The sequence below is a fragment of the Clarias gariepinus genome, chromosome 6, assembly GCF_024256425.1.
Source record: "Clarias gariepinus isolate MV-2021 ecotype Netherlands chromosome 6, CGAR_prim_01v2, whole genome shotgun sequence".
Classification (NCBI taxonomy): domain Eukaryota; kingdom Metazoa; phylum Chordata; class Actinopteri; order Siluriformes; family Clariidae; genus Clarias; species Clarias gariepinus.
Window position 1 is genome coordinate 11,121,737 of NC_071105.1, and position 21,908 is coordinate 11,143,644.

Here is a 21,908-nt window from a genome sequence, read left to right on the forward strand (position 1 = left end):
CACCTCGCCCATCTCTGGAATTTTTCATTTTAGATCAAATACTAGCACATTTCTGATTTGCCTCCGCCTTTAATAATCAATGCATATATCTTCTTCTATTATTTATTTTTTTTTTTTGTAATTATTTATCAGCCTTCTTTGGTAGACACAGTGAGATGAGGAGGACACAGACACTCTTTTCACTTTTCAACCCGTTTCTATGGCAATAGAATTGAATGGCTTTGATAAACATGAGGTGCATCCTAAATTCAACCCTATGGAATTGCCTAGTGCTTTGCTCTGTTCAGGAGACACACTGTGGTCAGATCTGGATAGGCGATTGTTTGTACATGCCACGAATTTAAATGCTGACTGTTGCTTTAGCTGTGATACCACCCTGCAGGCCTGTGAATCTGTTCAAACCTGATAAGCGTTAGGGCATGGAACTTCTGTAGTAGGCTGTGTCAGCAGGACAAACGCTTTTCCAAGAACTGTTGCTAGACTTCTCTTCTTGCAGGAAATCAAAACAATAGAGGGTCAGCTGCGTGATAAAATACTGGACAATACGTGACCTGGATTAAATAATCTTATTACAAAAATCAAGCTCTTGTAATTGGAGGAGGATGATTTTGTACTTGGACAAATGGACAAATGGACATTCACTGCCATGAATAATGTTTCAGCTGGCAACAATTATTTTAACCCTAACTGATGCAATGAGTAGCTTCTGATTTCTTAAACAACAAAATCAGAAAATCAAATCAATTTGTTGTGGAAAAGGTGTCAAATTATTTAGCTGCTTATGGAGATTGTTCAAATGACTGGATTTGGTTTAAGAACTGTCCAAAATATTATTAAAACCCGGAATGATAGTGCTGAATAGTCAACTTAACAGAAGCAATAGACATCTGTTGAGTCCAGATTGACCCTAAAGCATGGCAGTGGATACAACAGGGTAAGAAGTGAAGTGCATGAAGTGATGCAGTCATTATGCATGCTGCCCACTGTAGAAGCCTCTGATAGCAGTTTTATGATTTGGGGTTGCTTCAGTTGGTCAGGTCCAGACTTAGCAAAGCTAGGTGGAAATAAAATGAAGTCATCTGATGAAATTAATGACCAAGGTATCACATCTATGTAGTTTTTTTTTCTCTCCCTGTTAGAATGGGAATATTCCAGGACTCAAATTGTGGTAAAAGAGTGGTTCTGGGAGCATGAGGACTCACTTTTACACATGTATTGCCACCCAAAGTACTGCTCTTAACCTTACTGAAAGTCTTTGGGATGTGATGGAGATGACCTTATGGAGTGGTTCGACTTCCTGTCATCAAAACAAAACAAAAAAATCTCAGCCAAAAATACCTTAACTTCTTATGGAATTTTTCTATGGACATTTCTATGGATCTGGTAAAAAAATCTTTTTATGCTATTTTATATTTTATCACATGTAAGAGAGCATGTAGTAAGTAAGTTGCTAAAAATAAAGTGCTTTGTACTTGCTCATAGCCTGTATTCAATAGACTTTAGAGACCTGTGCTACACCATGGAGTGATACAACACAATCGGGTCATGAGATGATATCATCATGCTGACATCAGATAGATGATGCAACCTTACTATTTTTACTTTCTGTTTTCTGATGGTTAAAGATTGCTTGTACCAAAACACACACACAGATAACTAAGTTAACTGGATAAAAAGATTTACTGTATATAAAAAAACCCAAAAAGATTACAATAATATTTATTCCACCACATAATTACTAGCTGCATTTTTCCAAAGCTCCTGTTGTTTTGCTGCTCTCTCTCTCTCTCTCTCTTTCACACACACACACACACACACACACACACACACACATACTGTGCCATATAAAAAAATTATCCCCAAATCATTTCTGTAACTACCTTTGCTTTATTCTCATTTTAAAGTTCTTTCTTTGTAATGGGAGTTTAATTAAATTACCTCAATCGCATAGACACTACTCCCAAAACTTCAGTTAAAAGTTATTTTTTTTCCATCTACAGAGTTAATGCTAGAGAGCATAATTTCAAACAGCAGTTAACAGGATTTTTATTCTTTCTTTTCTTTTTATTCTTTATTAATCTTAGTTCCCTCACAATTCTCTCTCTCACTTTTTCACTCACCTATTACTAAATGTACAAGGCACAAAGAACAAGGTCCCCTGTCTTCATGACTTTCCTGTGTAAGAAAAAATACCGATCACTGCACTGGTGAATCCTTCCATCAATGTTAAAAGACCATATGCCTAAATAAAATGTCTCAATATCAACAATTACAAATATATTTTTGCTGAATCAAAGTTAATAAAAAAATTTTAAAAGATTATATTAGTTTTAGTAGCGAAAAGGTGTTATAGTGGTTAACACCTCCATGGTCAAGGGTTTAATTGCTCTGGTCTATGTGTGTGCAGTTTTCTTCCACAGTCCAAAGACATGCAGATTAGGTTCACAAATTGCCCGTTGTGTATGTGTTTGTGTGTGTGTGTGTGTGTGTGTGTGTGCCCTGTGATGGACTGGCACCTAACCCAGGATGAACCCCGCCTTATGCCCTAAGTCTTCTGGGATAGGCTCCAGGCTCCTGTGACTGCTGCACAGGGATAAGCGGTATACAATATGTGATGAAGATATTAGTCTTATATTATGTAGAACATTCACTGTATACATCCCTGTAGATTAGTTTTTGCTATACGACAAGTGTGTGAAAACGCTGTAAAGATGGCACTCTTTGCCAGCACCTCCATGGGATTTGATTCTGATCTCTGGTCTGTAGGTGTTGTTTACTTTGATTTTCCTCACAGTTTCCCACAGAGTGCGAAACTTTTCCATTTCAGATGATGGATTGAACATCACTCCGTGAGATGTTTAAAGATTGGGATATTTTTTTATAACCTAACCCTGCTTTAAACTTCTCCACAACTTTATCCCTGACCTGACCTTTATCAAGCTGTTTGCTTGCTAACGTTCTCTAACAAACCTTCGAGGGCTTCTCAGAACAGCTGTATATGTACAGTATATACTGAGGTTACACACAAGTGGACCTGATTTACTAATTAGGTGACTTCTAAAGGCAATTCCACTGGAATTTAGTTAGGGAAAGCAGAGTAAAGGGAATTATGAATATAAATGTACACCAGACATTTCAGATTTTTATTTAGCATTTTCCTTTCACTTCACAATTATGTGCCACTTTGTCTTGGTCTATTACAAAAAATATCGAAATAAAACATTTAAGTTTTTGATTGTAATAACAAAATGCGAAAAAGTTCAAGGGGTATAAATACTTTTGCAAGGCACAGTTTTATAACTGTAACTACTGTGAATTTGGCCGTGTAGTCTGATCCAATACAAGAGCTGCTGTATCTCTAATTGCTGAAAAGGTTAATACTGGTTTTCTTAGAAAGATGTCAGAACACCCACCTTTCACTTACTTTATACTAATCAGGTGGTGATAATGTTATAGCTGATCTGTGTACCTTTACAATACAAGAACAAATTATTTACTAAACATGTTGTACTGTAAACAGTAGCATCTGCATCTATTTGTTTTTATTTGCCCGGCCAAACTTTAAGAAATGTGCTTTGAATGTGATTAAGATTATACAGCACGTGTGTATTCCACTGAAGATCAGTTTGGTGGGCGGGGCGTACAGGTTCGTGGGCGGAGCTGTCTGCTGCTGACTGACTCCGGCCTGGAATCGTTAGGAGAGTCGTTTGAAACTGAGTCGACTCGCAGGCGAATCGCGAGTCATTCCCGACACTGAGCCGGTGCGCGGGCGCTGTACGGGACAGCAGGGCTGCGCTCGGGGAACGCGGGGTTCAGCACGGAAACATCAGCGTCTGCTTTTCCTCTTCTGTACGAGAAATGAACGAGCTCATAGGGAGGAACAAGTAGAGTCCTCTGTTTTATACTTCTGCTGGTTGTTGTTGTTTCTTATTGGGAACATAAACGGGGATTCTTAAGTCGGTCTCGGTCACATCTTAACTTTGCTTAAGAGAAGAATTCTTCGAGGAGGTGTGACATTCAGAGAGAGAGAGAGAGAGAGGGGTAAGTTTCTTTGAAATGCAACATCCATGAGTTATGACTCTTCATACTTTGTGTGTATATATATTTTACTATATATATATATATATATATATATATATATATATAATGTATACACACATACATTTGAGCGGTGTAGTGGTTAACTCTGTCTACTTGCATCTCCAGGGGCTGGGTTTGATTTTGCATGTTCTCCCCGTGCTTGGTGGGTTTCCTCCAGGTACTCCGGTTTCCTCCCACAGTCCAAAGACATGCAGAGTAGGCTAATTCGCTTTCCCAAATTGTCCGCAGTATATGAATGAGCATGTGAATGTTGACTGGAGGTTCTAAAATAGGAAAATAAATACAATATATATATACACACACACACACACACACACATTGTATATATACAGTATTTCCCACTTGTGAGCTTGCTCAGACAGAGACAGCCCTGTTCCCTTTTGAGTGTGTGTGTGTGTGTGTGTGTGTGTGTCCTATAGTAGTTTGCAGATGGAAATTGTGGGAAATGCTTGTCTTTCAATCTCCATGATACACACTAGCAGCAGTGTTGGGAGTGATGAGTCACCTGCTCCTCCAGTGACTAGATCAATTCCCACTATTACAGGGGCTGGATCAGTTTCCCCCAAATTAAATGCTTTTACATGCCATGAATACTCAGAGGGTCTCAATTATGCACACAGTCTGGGCCAAATCTCCATTACACCTAGACTGCCCCAGTAATTCTTAGACCAGATCCTGTCCTGGAAAAATTCAAAACATAGACTGTCCCAGGAATTCCTAAACCAAGTGTTTTCATGGAAAATTAAATGGTCGGACCGGCTTAAAATATTCAACCCTGGTACGTTTCTGGAATGTTAAAATACTTCAATGATGTGTCATGGTGGATTTGTGGTTGTCTTGCATCTCCAGAGCGAGGGGTTTAAAAACTCACCTACAGTATGCGTACGTGAAGTTTGCACGTTCTCTAGGTACTTGGTAGGTTTCCTTTGGATTTGCTGGTTTCCCCTGTAGTACAAAGACATGCATTGTAGGTTGCTGGGTGTTTCCAAATTCCCTGTAGTGTATGAGTGTGTGTGTCTGCCTGGAGATTATCAGAGGTTAAGAAAATATTAAATATATACATCTCAATCATGCTTAAATCATATTCTTACCTGGAAAAAAATCAAATCCCCTAACTAAAACCAAATGTCAAATACTTTGACTACCTCTGAATGCTCAAATCAGGTCTACTCCTGTATACATGGGCTGTGTCAGTAAAACTTAAACTAGTTTATGTTCTGGTTTATTAAATACTTGGTCCAACCTAGTAGTATTTACACCAAATCCTTTTCCCTAGCAAAACAATTATTAAGAATGCCCCAATAATACTCAAACCAGGACATTTCAGGCTAAATGAAATATTCAGATTGCCTAAATTATGCTAAATAGATATTTTTCACAAAATGAAATATTTCAGCACCAATAATAACAATTCATTAATTTGTTTATTCATTCTCTCACTTTCTATACCTTTAACCCTGTGTAGGCACATGAGGGGACTTGGAGCCTATGTCACAGAACTTGGGGCATGAGGTAGGGGCCACCTTAAATGGGGTGCAAGCTAGGGGTCATCTAATTATCAGCCTGGTTATAATCAGTTATCATGGCAGATATTTAACTTCATTTATTTATTTATTTTTAGTATTATTAAAATAAATATAATAAAAATAAATAAATAAATGTTAAAGGTATCTGTCATTTTTGTTCCTAGTCGAGTGAGCATGTCTTTGGTGAATTCTCTGCAATTTATGAGAGGAATGAGAGCCGTGTCACTGGAGAGCATACTGAGCAGACATGCTTTCTGATTGATGATTTCAGTGTAAATTGTACTATTACAATTGTAAGGGTACTTTGTTTATTCTTACCTTATTTTTTTTTATATAAATCTCCAGAAAGCTATTTTGTTTTTATTTATGTATTATGTATGCAAGTTAACTTTAAGGTGAATGTTTTTTTCAAACTTTTTATTTTAATATGAAAAAGTTCTACTTTACTTAAAAACATGCTTAAAAGCATTTCTACAAAGTTTTGTGTAGGAGTCTGTATAATACTGTGAAGTTAACCCCAAGATTTAAATTTTTGCTTTATTATGAATAATCAGTATCAGTATCTGCCCTGAAAAACCCATGAGTGCCAACCCATTGCAGAATACTCAGTAATAACTATATAGGTAGTAATTAGGTAGTTAATTTCCCCCCAAATTAATATTTTTATATAGACACACTGGGCCAATTAACCAATAATAGTGAGACTGGGTCAGTAGATCCATTTCGCAGCAACTAAACACCCAAACATGGCCAGATTTTAAATAATAATCAGACTTTCCACTAAGACTGGAACCAAGATCTACACAATATAATTTTTTGAATAATACCTAGAGTCGGATTTAAATGCTAATCCTGGGATGATTTTCCAACACTAATGATACTTTTAGCCATAAATTATTTTTGGTTATTAAATTATATGTCTTGAGGCCTATAATTACAAGTCTGAAGGTGCAGACTGGTCCTGGAAGGTTAAAGGGATTTGTACCTCCAATTAAAGATACTGTTTATCAACTTTACAGCAATAAAAAGCTAAAAAGCATGTTGTTGCATATTCTAAAAGGTGAAACCTATACTCTTCCAAATAACATTATGTTCACATGTGCCACAATAAGCTTGTTTTGCACCTCTCGTAAGCTTGGTTAACATTCATAAAGAGTGTCAAGGCTCAGGCTTTATAGCATTAAAATGGGGCTTCAGGCTTGTTTTCATGTGTGATAGACATGAATATTGAGAACGAGCACGTTGTTCTGGTCTAATGGAGTGTTTGGCCACTTACTTGTCTTGAATAATGTTCAGTTTAATGATTTAATGTCACACTGCTCTAAATAGAACATAACAGCTGGAAAAGATTTCTTTACATATTAATAGTTAAATTTTTACTCATTAAATGAATTAATATATGAACAGGGTGTAATTGTCAGTGGAACTTAGGCTGTTAGTCATGTGTTTGATTTAAATTTGAATTGCAACAGGACATGTCAGAAATTAAGCCGTAACAGGTTTCACCTTGCCATCCGTGCGTGGGATGAAATGAAAGGAGATTGCTGTACATTTGCAGGTCTGCCTGAGGGCGTGTCATCTGACAACATGTACTGTAAAAGTGAATGAAAAGCTAAGAAGCACTGTATGACTTTTGAATGGATTAATTTTAAATACTGTATATTCCCACGTACAGTACTTAAAATCACTCGATCTAATAGCAGGCTTAATACAAGCTATTAATAATATAGATAAGAAAGAGTTTATGTCCTTTAACTAAAGTAAGGACTTTAGTTTGCCATGAAAATAATTTCATCATAGCAGAATGCTACAGTACGAGAAACAGAATAGCATCAACGTTGCTTTGTGCTTATCACAAAATTATTCAAGTGGATTGTTCCTTTTAATGAGTTCATGGAAACGAGGTTAATCGTTCAGTTAATTAAACTCCTTCAACCATTTCTCCCCTTACCTCAGAGAATGCACTGCTCATTTTTTTTCCTCCCTGTCTTTTCCTGCAGAAATACTCCATCCATTGAGGACAGAAGTGATGCTAGACTGAGGGTGACATCATGTATGTATCCAGTGTGATTAAGTAGACGTGGTTCTCAGATTCCTGCGTGTCTATTGTAAAAAAGCAGTATAACCAGGTTATGGCCTGTACACAAACATAACTGTTAAAATACCTCAATGCTCCTAACCTTCAAACCAAGTACTGTATGAGAGAGCAGAAAATAAAATAAAATGAAATAAAATGAGCCTGCATTAATTATTTAATAAAAATGCATTTAAACAACCAAATAAAATGACAACTCTTTTAGAGCCAGAACTAAAATGTAGAGAGGGAAATGAAGAAAATAGAGAAAACAACATTAAAAGTGTACTTATTGATTTTAGCAATGGAACAATATGCCTATACCTAACCGAGTTTTAGCCTGGTTGGTGACGCAAAGAAAACAACCTCAATCTACATTGCCTGTTCATCACTAATTCAATGACATTTCCTCTAAGTAATTAATTAATGTCAGTGGGATAAAGAGGAAAAGGCAAATGAAAATTGCAAACTTGCGCGGCTCAGAATCCTAAACAAAGGAACCATATAACAAGATGTGAGAAGCGTAACCGCCAGCTTTATTTTGGTCATCTTTTAAAATTTTGTAATGCTAAAGCATAACATAAAAATGCACATTTCTTTGATTTAAACAATATGTATTTAGTGTCTTTTGCTAATTTATTTCTCTCACAACAAGACTTTGGGTTGGTTGGTTTTCCATAAGTGTGCTACTGTACATGTACAGGGTAGTGCTGATTTGGAGAGGCCAAGCCCTTTCAGTAATCGTAATGATGTTATCTATATAATATAGCTATAGAATTTACCTTTATGACCTTATTTTTTTATTTTTATTTGACCTTTACTCATATGGACAAGCATATACTGTATACCCTGGGCTTAACATACTGTACAACCTCTTTTAATTAAAAAAGGGAAGCATTACCTTGCAACAATCACAGGCCGACCGCTCTTTTCCCTGGGCACATTTGTTAAATAGCAATGTTTTTATCGATTTATTATGAAGGGTAGAGTTTGTAGATTTGCCCAGCATTCATTTTACTGTGAGCGAGTTGTTACCATAGAAACGCTCACATATTAGAACATGCACATTGAAACTCTAAATCATACCTTCTGCCCAATTGGATTCATAACCTCAACAGTGCTGTGGTACTATATGAATCTTCAAAAGACGGTATAAGTAAGTGGAAACATAACAAAATATTATAATAGATGTAGATGTAAGAGCACAACCCTAGGTATATGCATTGAGGTCAAGGGAAATTATTACGAATTAAGAGCAGTATGGAAGTACATTAGTGTATTAATAAAGCATCATACCAGAATGTTTTATCAGTGCTTGCCAGTTTGCCTTCGCAGTGTGCCATGGCTTATGGGCTTGAACACTGCTTAGGGCTGTAGTAAGGATTAATAGACCATTTGAACTCTGCAGCCCTCTGAGTGACTAAAGCAGTGACAGAGCCTGGTTATAATGTGCGTACCTCAGTGCTTTATCTCCCCCACAATAAAAGAGGCTGACTCATGCCTCTAGTCGTTTAACAGATGCTTTTTCTTTTCCAGGTTTTTCTCCATGAGGGTGTTTGTCATTTTGAATATCATCATTGCTTTACATGGTGAGTGATTGGCCCATATCCATGTTTTACTCAAAACATTTAGTCATCAGCATTCTGTTGATTTTACTGTAAATTTTAATGGTACGGTACATTCTTGTTTTTTTAGGAAATTTGCATATCATGATGCTCGAGGGCATTTCTATGATACCAGATCATGTAAATGTATCACACGCAAAATAGGTTTGCTAAGAACAAAAACTCTAAGCACAGCAACAGTGTGATTAAAATATTAGAATATAGAATATAAATATTAGATTCTTATTTAACACTGTTTTTGGAGATGATTTGAAAGATTGAGCACATTTTAACATAATGTCAGTTGTTTTTAGTCGATTTGGAACCGTTATTCATAAATCATATAAGTGCTTTTTATCACAAATTAAACATAATGCTACAGTGCAATGGTGAATTTGTGTAAAGATAAAAGAAAAGTAACTGGCGTTCTTCCAAACAGTAGTTTGGAAACCCATACTGTTAAAGCGGTATAGACGACGAGTGAGTGAGTGAGTGAGAGTTAGCTGTGTGAATTTAAAGGGGAAGAAAACACAAGTTACAGTGAGTACAGACTCACCCACATTAGACGGTTGATTATTGTTAACTGAGCAGTTTCACTGAACCACTGCCCACTATATACTGTAGTAGGTTTACATTTATGATGATGCCCTTATTGCATGGTATATAGTCAATGTGTTTAAGTTTTCTGGAGTTAATGGTCTGTCTGATTGATCTCTTTCAGCTGCAGCAGCTTTAAGCCCTTTAAATAACTGGCCTGGTGTGTATGAGGATCTGCAGTGGCGAGCCAAGCTGTGTTGTGCCCTGACTTCTAATGGAAAGGCCAGCGAGGCCAGTGTTCACAATCAGAGCCTCAGTCACATCACCAGCCTTCATCAGTACCAGTGCTACATCCAAAACTCCACAACCACTTCAGATGATTCCAGTGCATCTCAAGACGTCTCTGGTGATCATTACTTATTGCATATTTATCTAAAAATGAAAATTTTTTAGGGTTGGACTTTTCACTGCTTATCAGCTCAGCAGCCTCACAACAGTGGAGTTAATGAACTCTTGAAGCCAAGTCCAGCTTTTACTGCTTCGATAAACTACGACCACAGTACAGATTATATTCTAACCGATCGTACATCTTGTATATGTCCTGCAGCTGCGGAAAACAACTGAGTTTTTTAGAGATGTTGTTGCTAAATGCAGAAATTACAAAATGACCCAGGTAGTTCTAAAATACAATTATGTCAGTTTTATGCATGAGTGTCATGGGAGGGAGATGCCGAGCCAGAGGGGACCAAAGCTATGAATTTGAATTAGATTTCATCATCAAATTGATAGTCATGATGATCAATTCTTATTACACCCCAACTCAATTGCTGACTATAAGATGACTGCGTTATAAACATATTATATAAGTGAGAAGATTTATAGACTGTTGAGCTGTAAAAGACAGAGCTGTGCAATAAGAAAACAGGAATAGAAACTAGGTCAGACATAAATCTCTTCCCATGCACAAAAAAGCAGTGCACATTTAAAAAAATTCAATTGAATGAGCAAAAAAAAGAAGAAGAAAAAAGTAAAGCATTTTTGTGACAATGATGAGTGATTTGACATTCATGAGAAGATATTTCATATCGTTCTGAGCAGAACATCAAGATTAAATGAATATTTTCTTGATTGACGTTTAGCCTGTGTGAGTACACACTAACGGAGCTTTGTTCTGACCAGCCTGATTAAAAGGTCATGCTGAGTGGTGACTTAATTGGCTTGAGCTGTATTAAAAGATGAACGTGTTAACTGAATCTCTTTCCAGAAAGCACTTGCTTGGACATCCGTTGCCAGCTCGAAGACAAACAAGCGAATGTAATATGCTATCTAAAACCTCAAAGAGCAACAGCTCCAGACGGCAGTCAGCTGATTATTAGCCTGCGGTGAGTAGCATGAGTCTTCTGTTTGTATATATTTCCTCTGACTGTTTAATCTGTAGGCTGGTATAATAAATATTTGTATTTGATATGGAACATCGAACTTCATAAGCACGCACAGGGGAGTGACACACAGTGTTTATGGTTCATAGGATTTTTATTTGAAATGTGGACCATTTATTCTTAGCGATAAAAAAATTCTCATGCCTACATGGCAGTTTAGTGAAATTGGGGTACGCATGAAATGTAGGAAAGTAGTCTCGTGTGGGACACAATACTTGTGGACAATGAGAATTTTATAAAAGGCAAAAGTCAAGTTATTAAATTCCACGACGTCCTTTTTTGTTTCAGACTGGAGTCTGAGGCATCGCCAGATAAAACGAACATCACTACTCAGGTGCAGTGTGCTGGTGAAGATGAGATCACATGCTCTTTGGCCCTTCACCACAAAAACAGCTCTGTCTCATTATCTGTTAGCGGATTTCTCAGCGCTCATCCTTTACTGACACCCGAAATACACATCAGCACTGATCTGCTGCGTAAGTCACACATAAGAATCTTTATCACTGACTTTTCTCAAGTTTCTGCATTAAGCATCGTGGATCAAAAAATCACATTGTCAGAAATTCCCCTTTCACTTTGGGCTTTTGTTCCCTGTCCTGTCCTGCTTTGTTACCCAGCTGTACCCTTATCTTCCTTATAAAATCCTATTGTGCAAACTTTTTCATTTAAATCTACAAATGTGATTATCATTTTTATCGTTTTTACTTGTAGGAAGAACATTCTTTTATTTTTTATTTTTTATTTTTAACTCATAGGTAAGGCTGTTTTGATTTTTTTTCTATAAAAAACGAGACATCTTACTTTATTTGCCTTGCTTTGTAGTGAGCTGATATGAACGATGTGTTTGATTTTATACTGTAGATGCACCACTGATAAAACATGCCAGCACCTGCTCTCACATTCTGTCTCATAAGGCAGTAAAGCTTTCAACAGGTACAGCTCAGACTATAGTACTATAGCATGATGGAAATCTGATCTCACTAAAAGAAATGCTTATTAATAAAGCTCTTGAGTATTCCCATTCTAATAGCTTTCTGGGGATACATGTACAGTACAACAAGAAGGTTAGTTCTTATTGCGAAAATTTATATTGCAATACGAATTTTAGCATAAAAATGAATGTAAATGCTGATAATCCGTTCCAGCCATTAATATTAACATATAAATGGTAAAAAAAACATATTAATTTTAATTAATTAATATTAATTAACTATTACAAACTATAACCAATTTTTAACACTGTAATTATATTTCTGCATATAAAAACAATCAAAACATTTAGAAAAGACATGTACTGTAAATATAAAATAAACAGACATTAAACCTCACTTAACGTTAATTTATGATTCCTCTTGGCACTGGCTGGTTTTTAAGCAATTATTTCTTTCTTAATTTTTACTGAAATTGGCTTCCTTTTCTTATTGCTTCTGTCCTGTTTCGAAAGTTTTGAACAGTTCCTGTACTTACATGCAACTTAGGCGTTCGTTTTGGTTCGGTTTGTTTGTTCGTATGCCAAAAATGCATACAGTATGGCGATGCAAATTTTTTGCAAAAATTCAACATTTGTAAGGCAGGACATTTGTATGGCAGGGTTCCACTGTATTTTATAAACATATTATTCTTTTCCTACTTATAATTCTGTTAATATTTAAGAATAATTTAAGAAATCTATTCTAAACTTTTATGTCTTTATAAAGGATGACACCCTAATATGAAATAATTTGAAAATAATCTACATACAGACATTATCACTACACCACATTATGATCACCCACCAAGTCTCCTATTTTCCCACCAAAACACAACACTGTGTTCTGAGACTTTTCTATTGGAACTAGCATTACCCTATTTAGCAATTTAAGCTACAGTTCGACCCAGTCCAGTCTAGCCATCACAATTTGGCCCTTGTCATTGCAGTGGCACTTACGTAGAAGTAGGTGGGATACATGAGGCTGCAAACGAACAAGTTGTGTTGGAAGCAGGACTAATGGGCAAGCAAAAGGATTTGATCGACTTTAAAAAGGGTAAAATTGATCAATAAATTACATATTACATTACAAATATTTACATAATAACATAACCAGTTAATATATATAAAGTATGTCCATACCTTATCTGTCCATAAAGTATCCAGCCATTATTAATATAACGATTTGTGTGACTTTACTGTACTGGTCAGTGGGGCGCTAGACGCCATTGAGTGTGGCTCTCACTTTCAAAATGACTGATCGAGCAGAGCAACAAATCTGCATCAACTTTTGCATTAACCTTGAACATTCCTCCGCAGAAACTTTTTGGATGATTCAGAAAGCTTTGCGGATGAAAAAATGAGTGGATATACTCACCCAAGTGACTCAGCCACGTCTACAGCCCAGATTTGGAGCCCAGTGACTTTTTTCCCCCCTAAACTAAGGAAGATATTTCAGACTGTTGAATAGATTCAGTAAAATATGATGTGGCAGCTGATGGTGATTCCAACAGGGGAACTTGCAGATTTGTTTTGAACAGTGGATGAGACACTGGGAGAAGTGTGCGAGGTCCCAGGGTACGGTCTTTAAAGGGTGGTGTCATTGTCTTATGTACAGTTTTTCTTGTATTTTCTTCAGTAAATGTCTTTGGTTTTTATATTAAATGGCTGGACAGTTTCCGGACAGACCTCGAATATGTAAATTTGCTAACGAATACAGTATGATTAATGCCAAGCATAAAGTATTTTTCTACTCCGGCGCAGCGAAGTGCAGTGACTGGTGGGTAATCTTGCTTGTCACCTTTTGAAGAAGTTATGAACTGCTGATTTTAGAATTCAGTCACATGTCACAATTTCTTTGTGTCATCAGACTGACTCCAAAATCGATAAAAAAAAAAATAAATAAAAAAAAAAAAATAATATATATATATATATATATATTATGTGTTTGCATTTAAAGTGGTAAAGTGTTGCTGTTCCTTTATGATCCTGCAGGTGGTGCATTTTAAACTTCTCACACAGCACAAAAGGAGCAAATTATTTGCTAAGTTTGTTTAGATTTGTTACAGTTGTCATTGTTAACAGTTCTACAGCTGTTTTTGTATGGAAAGGTCCTAACGCAAACTGGACACTAAACGATACTTTTAGTATACTTATGTTATACTGTAGTACACTATAGGACACTTTTTATGATCTTTTAAGTGCATTTCCATTTGTGCAAACTATGAGACTCTCCATGGGGGGACATGGTGTGGTGCGGGGTATCTTGGTGTCTTAGTTAACGCTCACAACCTGGTCTGTCGGAACAATTTAAACCAGTGGTTCCTAATCCCACTCCTGGAGGACCACTGTCCTGAATATTTTCATGTTTTCCCCTGCCCTACCACACCGATTTCAATTAAAAACAAGCTATTAATTGTTTTATTAGTTAAATAATCACTAAAATGTGGAGGGTAGTGGTCCTCCAGGGCCAAGGTTAAGAACCATAGATTTAAACTAACCACAAACTATTCTGATATTTTTATTTTTCACTAATGTAAATTACACAAGGTATTACGTGAGCTGTGACCTTTAGCAAGGCTTAGAGTATAGTGTTCAGATCCGCATAAGCAGAAAAGCCTCTTGTTTTTATATTTTGAAGCAAATAGCCTTAATTTGTATGTCTATTTTAGAGCTATTGTATGCGGTTACAAAAATAACCGATCTTCCTGTTTGTGACATTCATTCAGCATGTTTATCATGGTATCATTAAGTAATTCCTGGTTGTATAATGACACTAATTTAATCACTGTTTGACTTTCCTGCCTGTCCTTATTTAATTACTGAATAATGAGACACTATTACATCTCCGATGTGAGATAACAATGGGAAATATTGACATTCATCTACAAATCTAAATAATTCAATACTAGACAGAAAATCCTTGATTTGTTGTCTCACAATTAGTTTAATTTTTTTTTTTGTTGAGGAGACCATGTCCCAAAACATGATGAGCTAATTATGCATGGGCAGATTTCAGGTGCTTGAGGGATTTAGAGGTGCTAGTGAAACCATGATAAACAGGTAGATTCTTACTGATAGGCAAAGCATTTGTATGCAAAGGAGTGCGTGTGTGAAATCAATGCCCTTTGCACCACAACGTGATGACTAATGTAGAGAAAGCCGTTTTCCACTAAAACAGTTTAATGCAGTGTAGATTAACAAAGGGTGACTGATAAGGTGAGATGGATGAGAGGCGCGATGGATTAGAGATCTGAAACGTGTAAAAAAAAATATATCGAAGATAACCATTGTAAAAACAGCTGTACACCCACTTAAACTTTGTAGTTAAAAAATAAAAAAACCTGTGTTTTTTTAATCCATGAATGTAGTCACATTTATTGCCTAAGGGAATCACTTTGAGTGAGATTACTGATAGTACTAATAATGAGGTCTGCTTTTGTGGTTATTACAGCCATTGAACATTGTAGGATTCAACTAGGGAGTGGGATTTTTATACATTTCAGAAATTATACAGCCATAAACAATCGTTCATGAAGAAATCTCAAAATAAATATATATCATCAAGGTTATAGTGATAATAATAGTAAGTATTCACACCGAAATAAAGTCTAGTGCTTTCACGTTGTAAGACCATCTGGTTAGAAAAGCATAAAGATGGACTCCTTGTAATGTTTTCTGAACGACCTCTCTTCACAGGGAAGCCAGACGCCCCATTACATCTGCGTTATAACGTAACTATTAACGGGGAGGTGATGATCGCCTGGAATGAGTCAGAAAATAATAAACACCCACTTTACTACGAGCTCCGCTACTCACCCAATACTTCTCTCGCACACTGGGAGGTGAGTAAAACCAGCAATGACTAAAATAACACTGTTACATTTCATCATTTAGGTTTAGATTGTTTTAGTGTAAATATGCATACTACTACTGTATATTCCATCTGTATTTATTTATTCTGTATGTACCATATCATTCAGAACTCATATACAGTACGTACACACAGTATGCATATCATGTTACTTCTGAGCATGTTATCTTCCAGATACGTCTATCTACTGCACAGTTACGATGTGTTATACTATATATTACTATAGACATACTGTAGATTTATACTGTATATACCATATCCTTATTACCTACTGCATCTTTTGTAGACCACTTATGCACTTCTGTTTAGATGCTAACTGCATTTAATTGGCTCTGAACATGTGCTTAAATTAAATCTTTGTTTTTGTGATACATTTGTAGAACATCAGTTCTACGATTTTTAACACTAATTTAAAATTTCTATATGTTTGTGCATGACCGTGTGTTCAACTGTCTTAGGTGTTTAATGTCCAGCATCCGTGGGTGTCTTTGCGTGAGCTCACTTCTGGAGTCGAATACACAGTTCAGGTTCGCTGCAGGAGCCTCCATCACCTGCACTACTGGAGCGAGTGGAGCGACTGGAGCCACCCATTCTACATCACGCTTGATGGTAGTATCCTCACACAGTCTTCCTAATAGTTCCTTTAAGGCAAAACTATTCCTGGTAAAGTGCTCGCCTTATCATCCGGCGATTGCGAGTTCGATTCCAGGGTGATGCTGTAACCTCTCGCAGCCGGAGCTCTAGAGAGAGCTGATTGGCCGAGCGCTTTTAGTGGGGAGGGATGAGAGGTACTTCGTGCTCCCACATTAATCACGGCCGATCAGAGGTGTCTGTGAGCCCACGCAAGCGGAAAGAGCGGATAGCGCTGTCCCCCGAGTGTGTTACTCACGTCCCAGGTGTTCTAAAAACGATGTTGTATTTTGTAATGGGTGTATAAATTACACAAACCATTGGTCACCAGGTTGGATGAAAATAGGTCAGACCCTCGACCTTACTCGACAGTACTGAGGAGAGAGCAGCTGCCTGTCAAAAAGCAAATTCAAATGCAGTCACAGAAGCACTTTGAGCAAAAAACACATCTAATAATGTTCTGACATTTTAAACAGCACATTGCTTACTGCTTTGTTTACTGCTTCGAAGTCATTTTAAAACACCTCTGAACCACAAAGCTACAAAGCTAACTGGCTCCTAACACAAGGCTGACTCCCAAATCGCTCTCCAACCCCTGATCAAGGGCACTACTTAGTGTGTAGGATAATGGACTGTACACACCCTTGCACAGTAACTTTTCATTTAACACTATTTGGGATCCTCCATGTTTTATATTCCCCACCTTTTTTTACCGGTAAGAATTTAAAACTACTTTCACCACTGTTAATTACGCTAACTGTCGGTCACCAGCTCAGCCAGTTGCGTTTAGTTAGTTCCACCAGTCGCCGAAGAAAATGTATAATCTGTTGACAATAAATGGTGTTTGTGGAACTGTTGTATAAAAGGAATATCACACTTAAGGTTGCGATATCATATCTCGTCAACGATAGATCAAATCCTTGCTGTTAACAGTAACTCCTTCTCATGTAATAGTGTTTAATTCTATCAGGATAAGTAATTTTGCTAGATAATTCTACAGAATCCTTTTTAGTTGTAATTCCTATCAAAGTGAAATAGCTTGCACTATTAAGGCACTAACACGTTTTAGAAAATAAAGTTGCACTGTATATGAGACGTGATCCAGGTAATTACAATATAAAAATATTTATTTGAAAAATTAACAATGTATTTATGTATGAATGAAGCGTCATTAATAATTTACATCCATTTAAAGGATAAAACTAGGAGGGTCAGTAGTGGCTCAGGTGTTTGAGGCTCCGGGGTGAGGGTCGGGTGTTCGGTCCTTGCCACTTTCGGGTCACTGTTGGGTCCTTGGGCAAAGCTCTTAACTCTAAACCCCATACAATTCAGCCACTGCATGTAGTGCCGGTCCCAAACCTGGTTAAGGAATGTGAGGGGTGTGACAGAAGGGGGGTGTCCTGTATAAAACCTGTGCCAGATCTTGTGGATGAAATTATATGATTTGGCGTACCCTAGGATAAAGGAACATAGCCCAAGAAAAAGAAAAACGAAAAAACATTTGATTAGGATGGCAGAATGCAGTGATTAAATAGTATACCTTGTTTTTACAGCTTTTCCATTTTTATTAGTGCTATTGTATGTTCTTTCTCCTGAACATTAAAGCTCTTAGTTAGACATTTACATTGGTTAATAGATTTGGACAATGATTAGCTCTGTGCTATTTTACAACTTATCCATTAAGTCCCTAATTAATTCAGTTTTTCTTCCTTTTTTTGTTTTTCATGCAAATTTTCGGGTTCCTTGGCTGTGTTGTGTAAGTGATAGAGAGCTCTCTATGGATGTTTTCTGCATCAGCTCGTATTGTGCTCAAGTCCTTCACCAAACCACAGAGTGCTTGTTGTGCTGTAGCCCATCATTATACTGTCTTGCTAGAAATTATTCATTTAGGCAGTTGTTTCTGATGCGGTGACTTTTAGGGTTGCCAGACCAATTTTTGCCGGGAAAGCTTGGATGAAAGTTCTTTTGGAGTTTAACATTAAACACTGGCTTGAAAAATCTAACAGGATTGTATGGTCCAATGTCTCACCTTTGGAACCAGATTATTACATTAAGTCAGCTGTGACCCTACTGAGGGTGCTGGTGTGTAAGTGTGTTTGTGTAAATTTGCACATCTAAATACGCCTCTATAAAGTACACAAAATACCATAGGAATCGGTTTCGGATGGTTTGCAGCAGTTTTGGGAGTTTAAAGCGGCACAGTGTGACCTAATGTTTTGAAAAGTTGAGGCAGTGCTTATGAAAGAACTCAAGGGTGAAACCTACACACACAGATGCACAAACAGTGACTCACTTAAGTAATGCGGAATGCGTTTAGCTGTCTGGCTGAGAATAAAACTATTATCTGTTATACTGTATATGACTAAAGAGAGAAGTATCATTTACTTTTGGACATGGATAAAATATTGAACTATGTATTACCATATTGTGTGTTCGTATTTTCTATTTGGGTGTGTTTTTGTGTCTCCTGCTTTAGACCAATTCCACATGCTGTACTAAATAATTCCAAAAAAAAAGTGTAGGACATAAATAAATAATTGTGGGACAATGTTATTTTTTTTTTCTTGGAGCAGTAGTCCAACGTATTGTTTGTGAAATGCAACAAGGGTATTGAAGTTATTTACAATGCGTCCTCTATTGGTGATTATTAGTTTTCAGCAGTCATACAGTAAATCAAAGAAAGGACAGTGGACACTGAAGGTAATGTCATGCTTTGAAGTTATTTTGTTAGTGCACTTGTAAAACTATCCATCCAGGATACACAGGGCATTTCTAGTTTCAATGGCTTTTAGGCTTAATTGTTAACAATAAAATGTGTGTGTGTGTGTGTGTGCGCGTGTGTGTGCCCCGTGATGGATTGGCACCCTGTCCGCCTTGTGCCCTAAGCCTCCTGGGATAGGCTCCAGGTCCCCCGTGACCCTGAATACAATATAAAGCGGTATAGATGATAAGTGAGTGAGTGAGAGTGTTAGCAATATTAATTAAAAAAAAAACACTGTAACAAATGAGCATATCATATTATACTACTCAAGGATGTACCATGACTTGCAGCACATTTGCTCGGCTCAAGTTGTTTACTCTAAAACTAAGAGCCCTCTTTGTAGCTCAATGACTAACTTTCCTAAGATGGAGGACGCTCTGTCTGTAAGCGTCTAAGGGTTTTTCCAGGCTGTGCTGGCAGTTAAACTGACATATTTAATGGCATCTGGAAGTGGGTGGGTATATTTGGCAGTCAGGGGAACATTTTTGTCCTAATTCAGAAAATGTTTTAGGTTGAGCTGTGACCCACAAATGCACCACTTTCTTCACTTCTTCATCAAAAGTTAATCCTCGTCCTCAAAGAGCTACTTTCAGGGGACCAACCAGTTGAAAGTCAAATGGAGCGACATCAGGACTATATGGAGGATGCTTTAACACCTCAAAAAGATCACAGCGTCCTTGGATAGCAGTCCTCCGCGTTTGATCTAAAGTTTAGGCTTCAGCTCTTCAGTGTGGATCTCACTGTAACGAGCACTGCCGATGGTGGAATCTTTATCCTGATAATGTTGTAAACCTGGACCATGAGGATGCCAGAAAACCGTAAGAATCAATTCTCCATCTAATGGTCCGTTCGTTTGTCTTTACTTTCTGCCTCGTCGGATGAATCCGTGTAATAATTCTCCCTCCTTCTTAGAATATCGGTCCAAATTTGACTGCAGATATCCGAACACTTCTGTTTCTGCTCTTTCATGATACAGATACACCCACAGACAATAGCTCTGAACGGAAAAGCACTGATAAAGAAGTGCTAAAATATAACCGGAGGAGGGATAATGTTTCACTCACCCCTTTTATTAGGTGTATCTAAATAGGACAGATCATACATAAAAGATATAACAGACTAGTTTTAAAAGCATAACCGGTTATTGGCACAAAAAAAAAACCCTGTAGTGACATAGCACTACACCATGTAATGTGTCAGAGTAGAGAATGTGCAAAATGTAATGTACTAATAGAGTAATAGAGTGAAAGTCTTAATAGCAATGCAGCAGTGATATACTGTAGATCTATTACTTCTATAGAAGCTGGAGTGGTGTTTGACGTGATGTTTAAAGGCAGATCTTTGTGTGTGGAGGCAGTTACGGGGGATGCAGTTCCAGTGGGTTGATCTAATTCATTAAGATGACAAGCCCTGTGGGAAGAAGCTGTTTCTTAGTACATGAGTAGATGTTCTTATACTACCTTCTAGACAGCAAACAAATAATGACAAAAAAAATATTTATCTGAAGATGTGCAGCTGGCTATCAGACCAGAAAGCATTTGGTTTGGTATGGTGAACCTATTAGTGTAAGAATCTGTAGTGTGTTCACCAATGTTTTTTTCAGGATGTACCGTAACTAACTAAATTTCCATCATCTCATTATGGGTGGTTAGATGATCAGCAATTTACTTTCACTGAGCCCATAAATAATCATGGACGCAAGCACACAAAATAGATTGTGCGCTTCAAATTATGAGTTTCCTTTTTCCATCAGGTCATTTTTTTTAAAGATCTCCTCCTCAGGCTCATCTCATCAGAATCTCCATAAAACTAAAAAAAGTCTGACAAAACAAGCTCAGAGACCTGGTGTGTATGATGGAGATTTTAGTGAAAAAAAAGTTAAGTAAATAATATAAAAACAGACAAAAGGAGCAGTTTAGGGAACTGTGGAGAGAATTGCAGCAGAATGAGAGCACAGCTCATAAACTCAGTCGATGACTTCGAGAGAAGAACGGGGTAGGAAGAAGAGAAGGGGACGCAGTGACAAAGGTTTTGACGTCTGTAAGCTCTCTGTAGTCTTTTTCAGTTTTGCCTCATGTTGACCTGTTCTCCTCTTTATATTCTTTTTACATGTTCTCCTCCATGAGATAACATGGGGGTAAATATATTATACTGTGTGTGTATATACTGTATAGTTCCTCAGACAAGTGTATGCTGAACTCCTTGCATTTAAATTTCTCTTTTCACCCGTGTCCATATCATTACAGATAATATCATTTCAAAGGAATGATAACACAATCTTCTACTGAACGTTTAAGGAAATTATAGAAGGCAAAATCTGTGACCTGCTTTTTCTGGCTTCTCACATAAGTAGATAGGAAGCGAAAATGAGTGCTTTAATTATTTATAGGAGCCT

The 21,908-nt window shown here is 37.1% G+C and overlaps 1 protein-coding gene across 1 annotated transcript in view; it reads left to right on the top strand.

Moving 5' to 3' along the window:
• The first annotated feature begins 5,891 nt into the window (after positions 1-5,891).
• The window catches only part of lepr (leptin receptor), a 30,816-nt gene continuing 14,799 nt past the window's right edge, over positions 5,892-21,908 (top strand). Inside the window, 8 exon segments of the mRNA XM_053499020.1 lie at positions 5,892-5,920; positions 7,628-7,680; positions 9,238-9,290; positions 10,027-10,248; positions 11,107-11,224; positions 11,570-11,757; positions 15,948-16,093; positions 16,581-16,731. Coding sequence (XP_053354995.1) covers positions 7,679-7,680; positions 9,238-9,290; positions 10,027-10,248; positions 11,107-11,224; positions 11,570-11,757; positions 15,948-16,093; positions 16,581-16,731 — 880 coding nt within the window. The 5' untranslated portion in view covers positions 5,892-5,920; positions 7,628-7,678.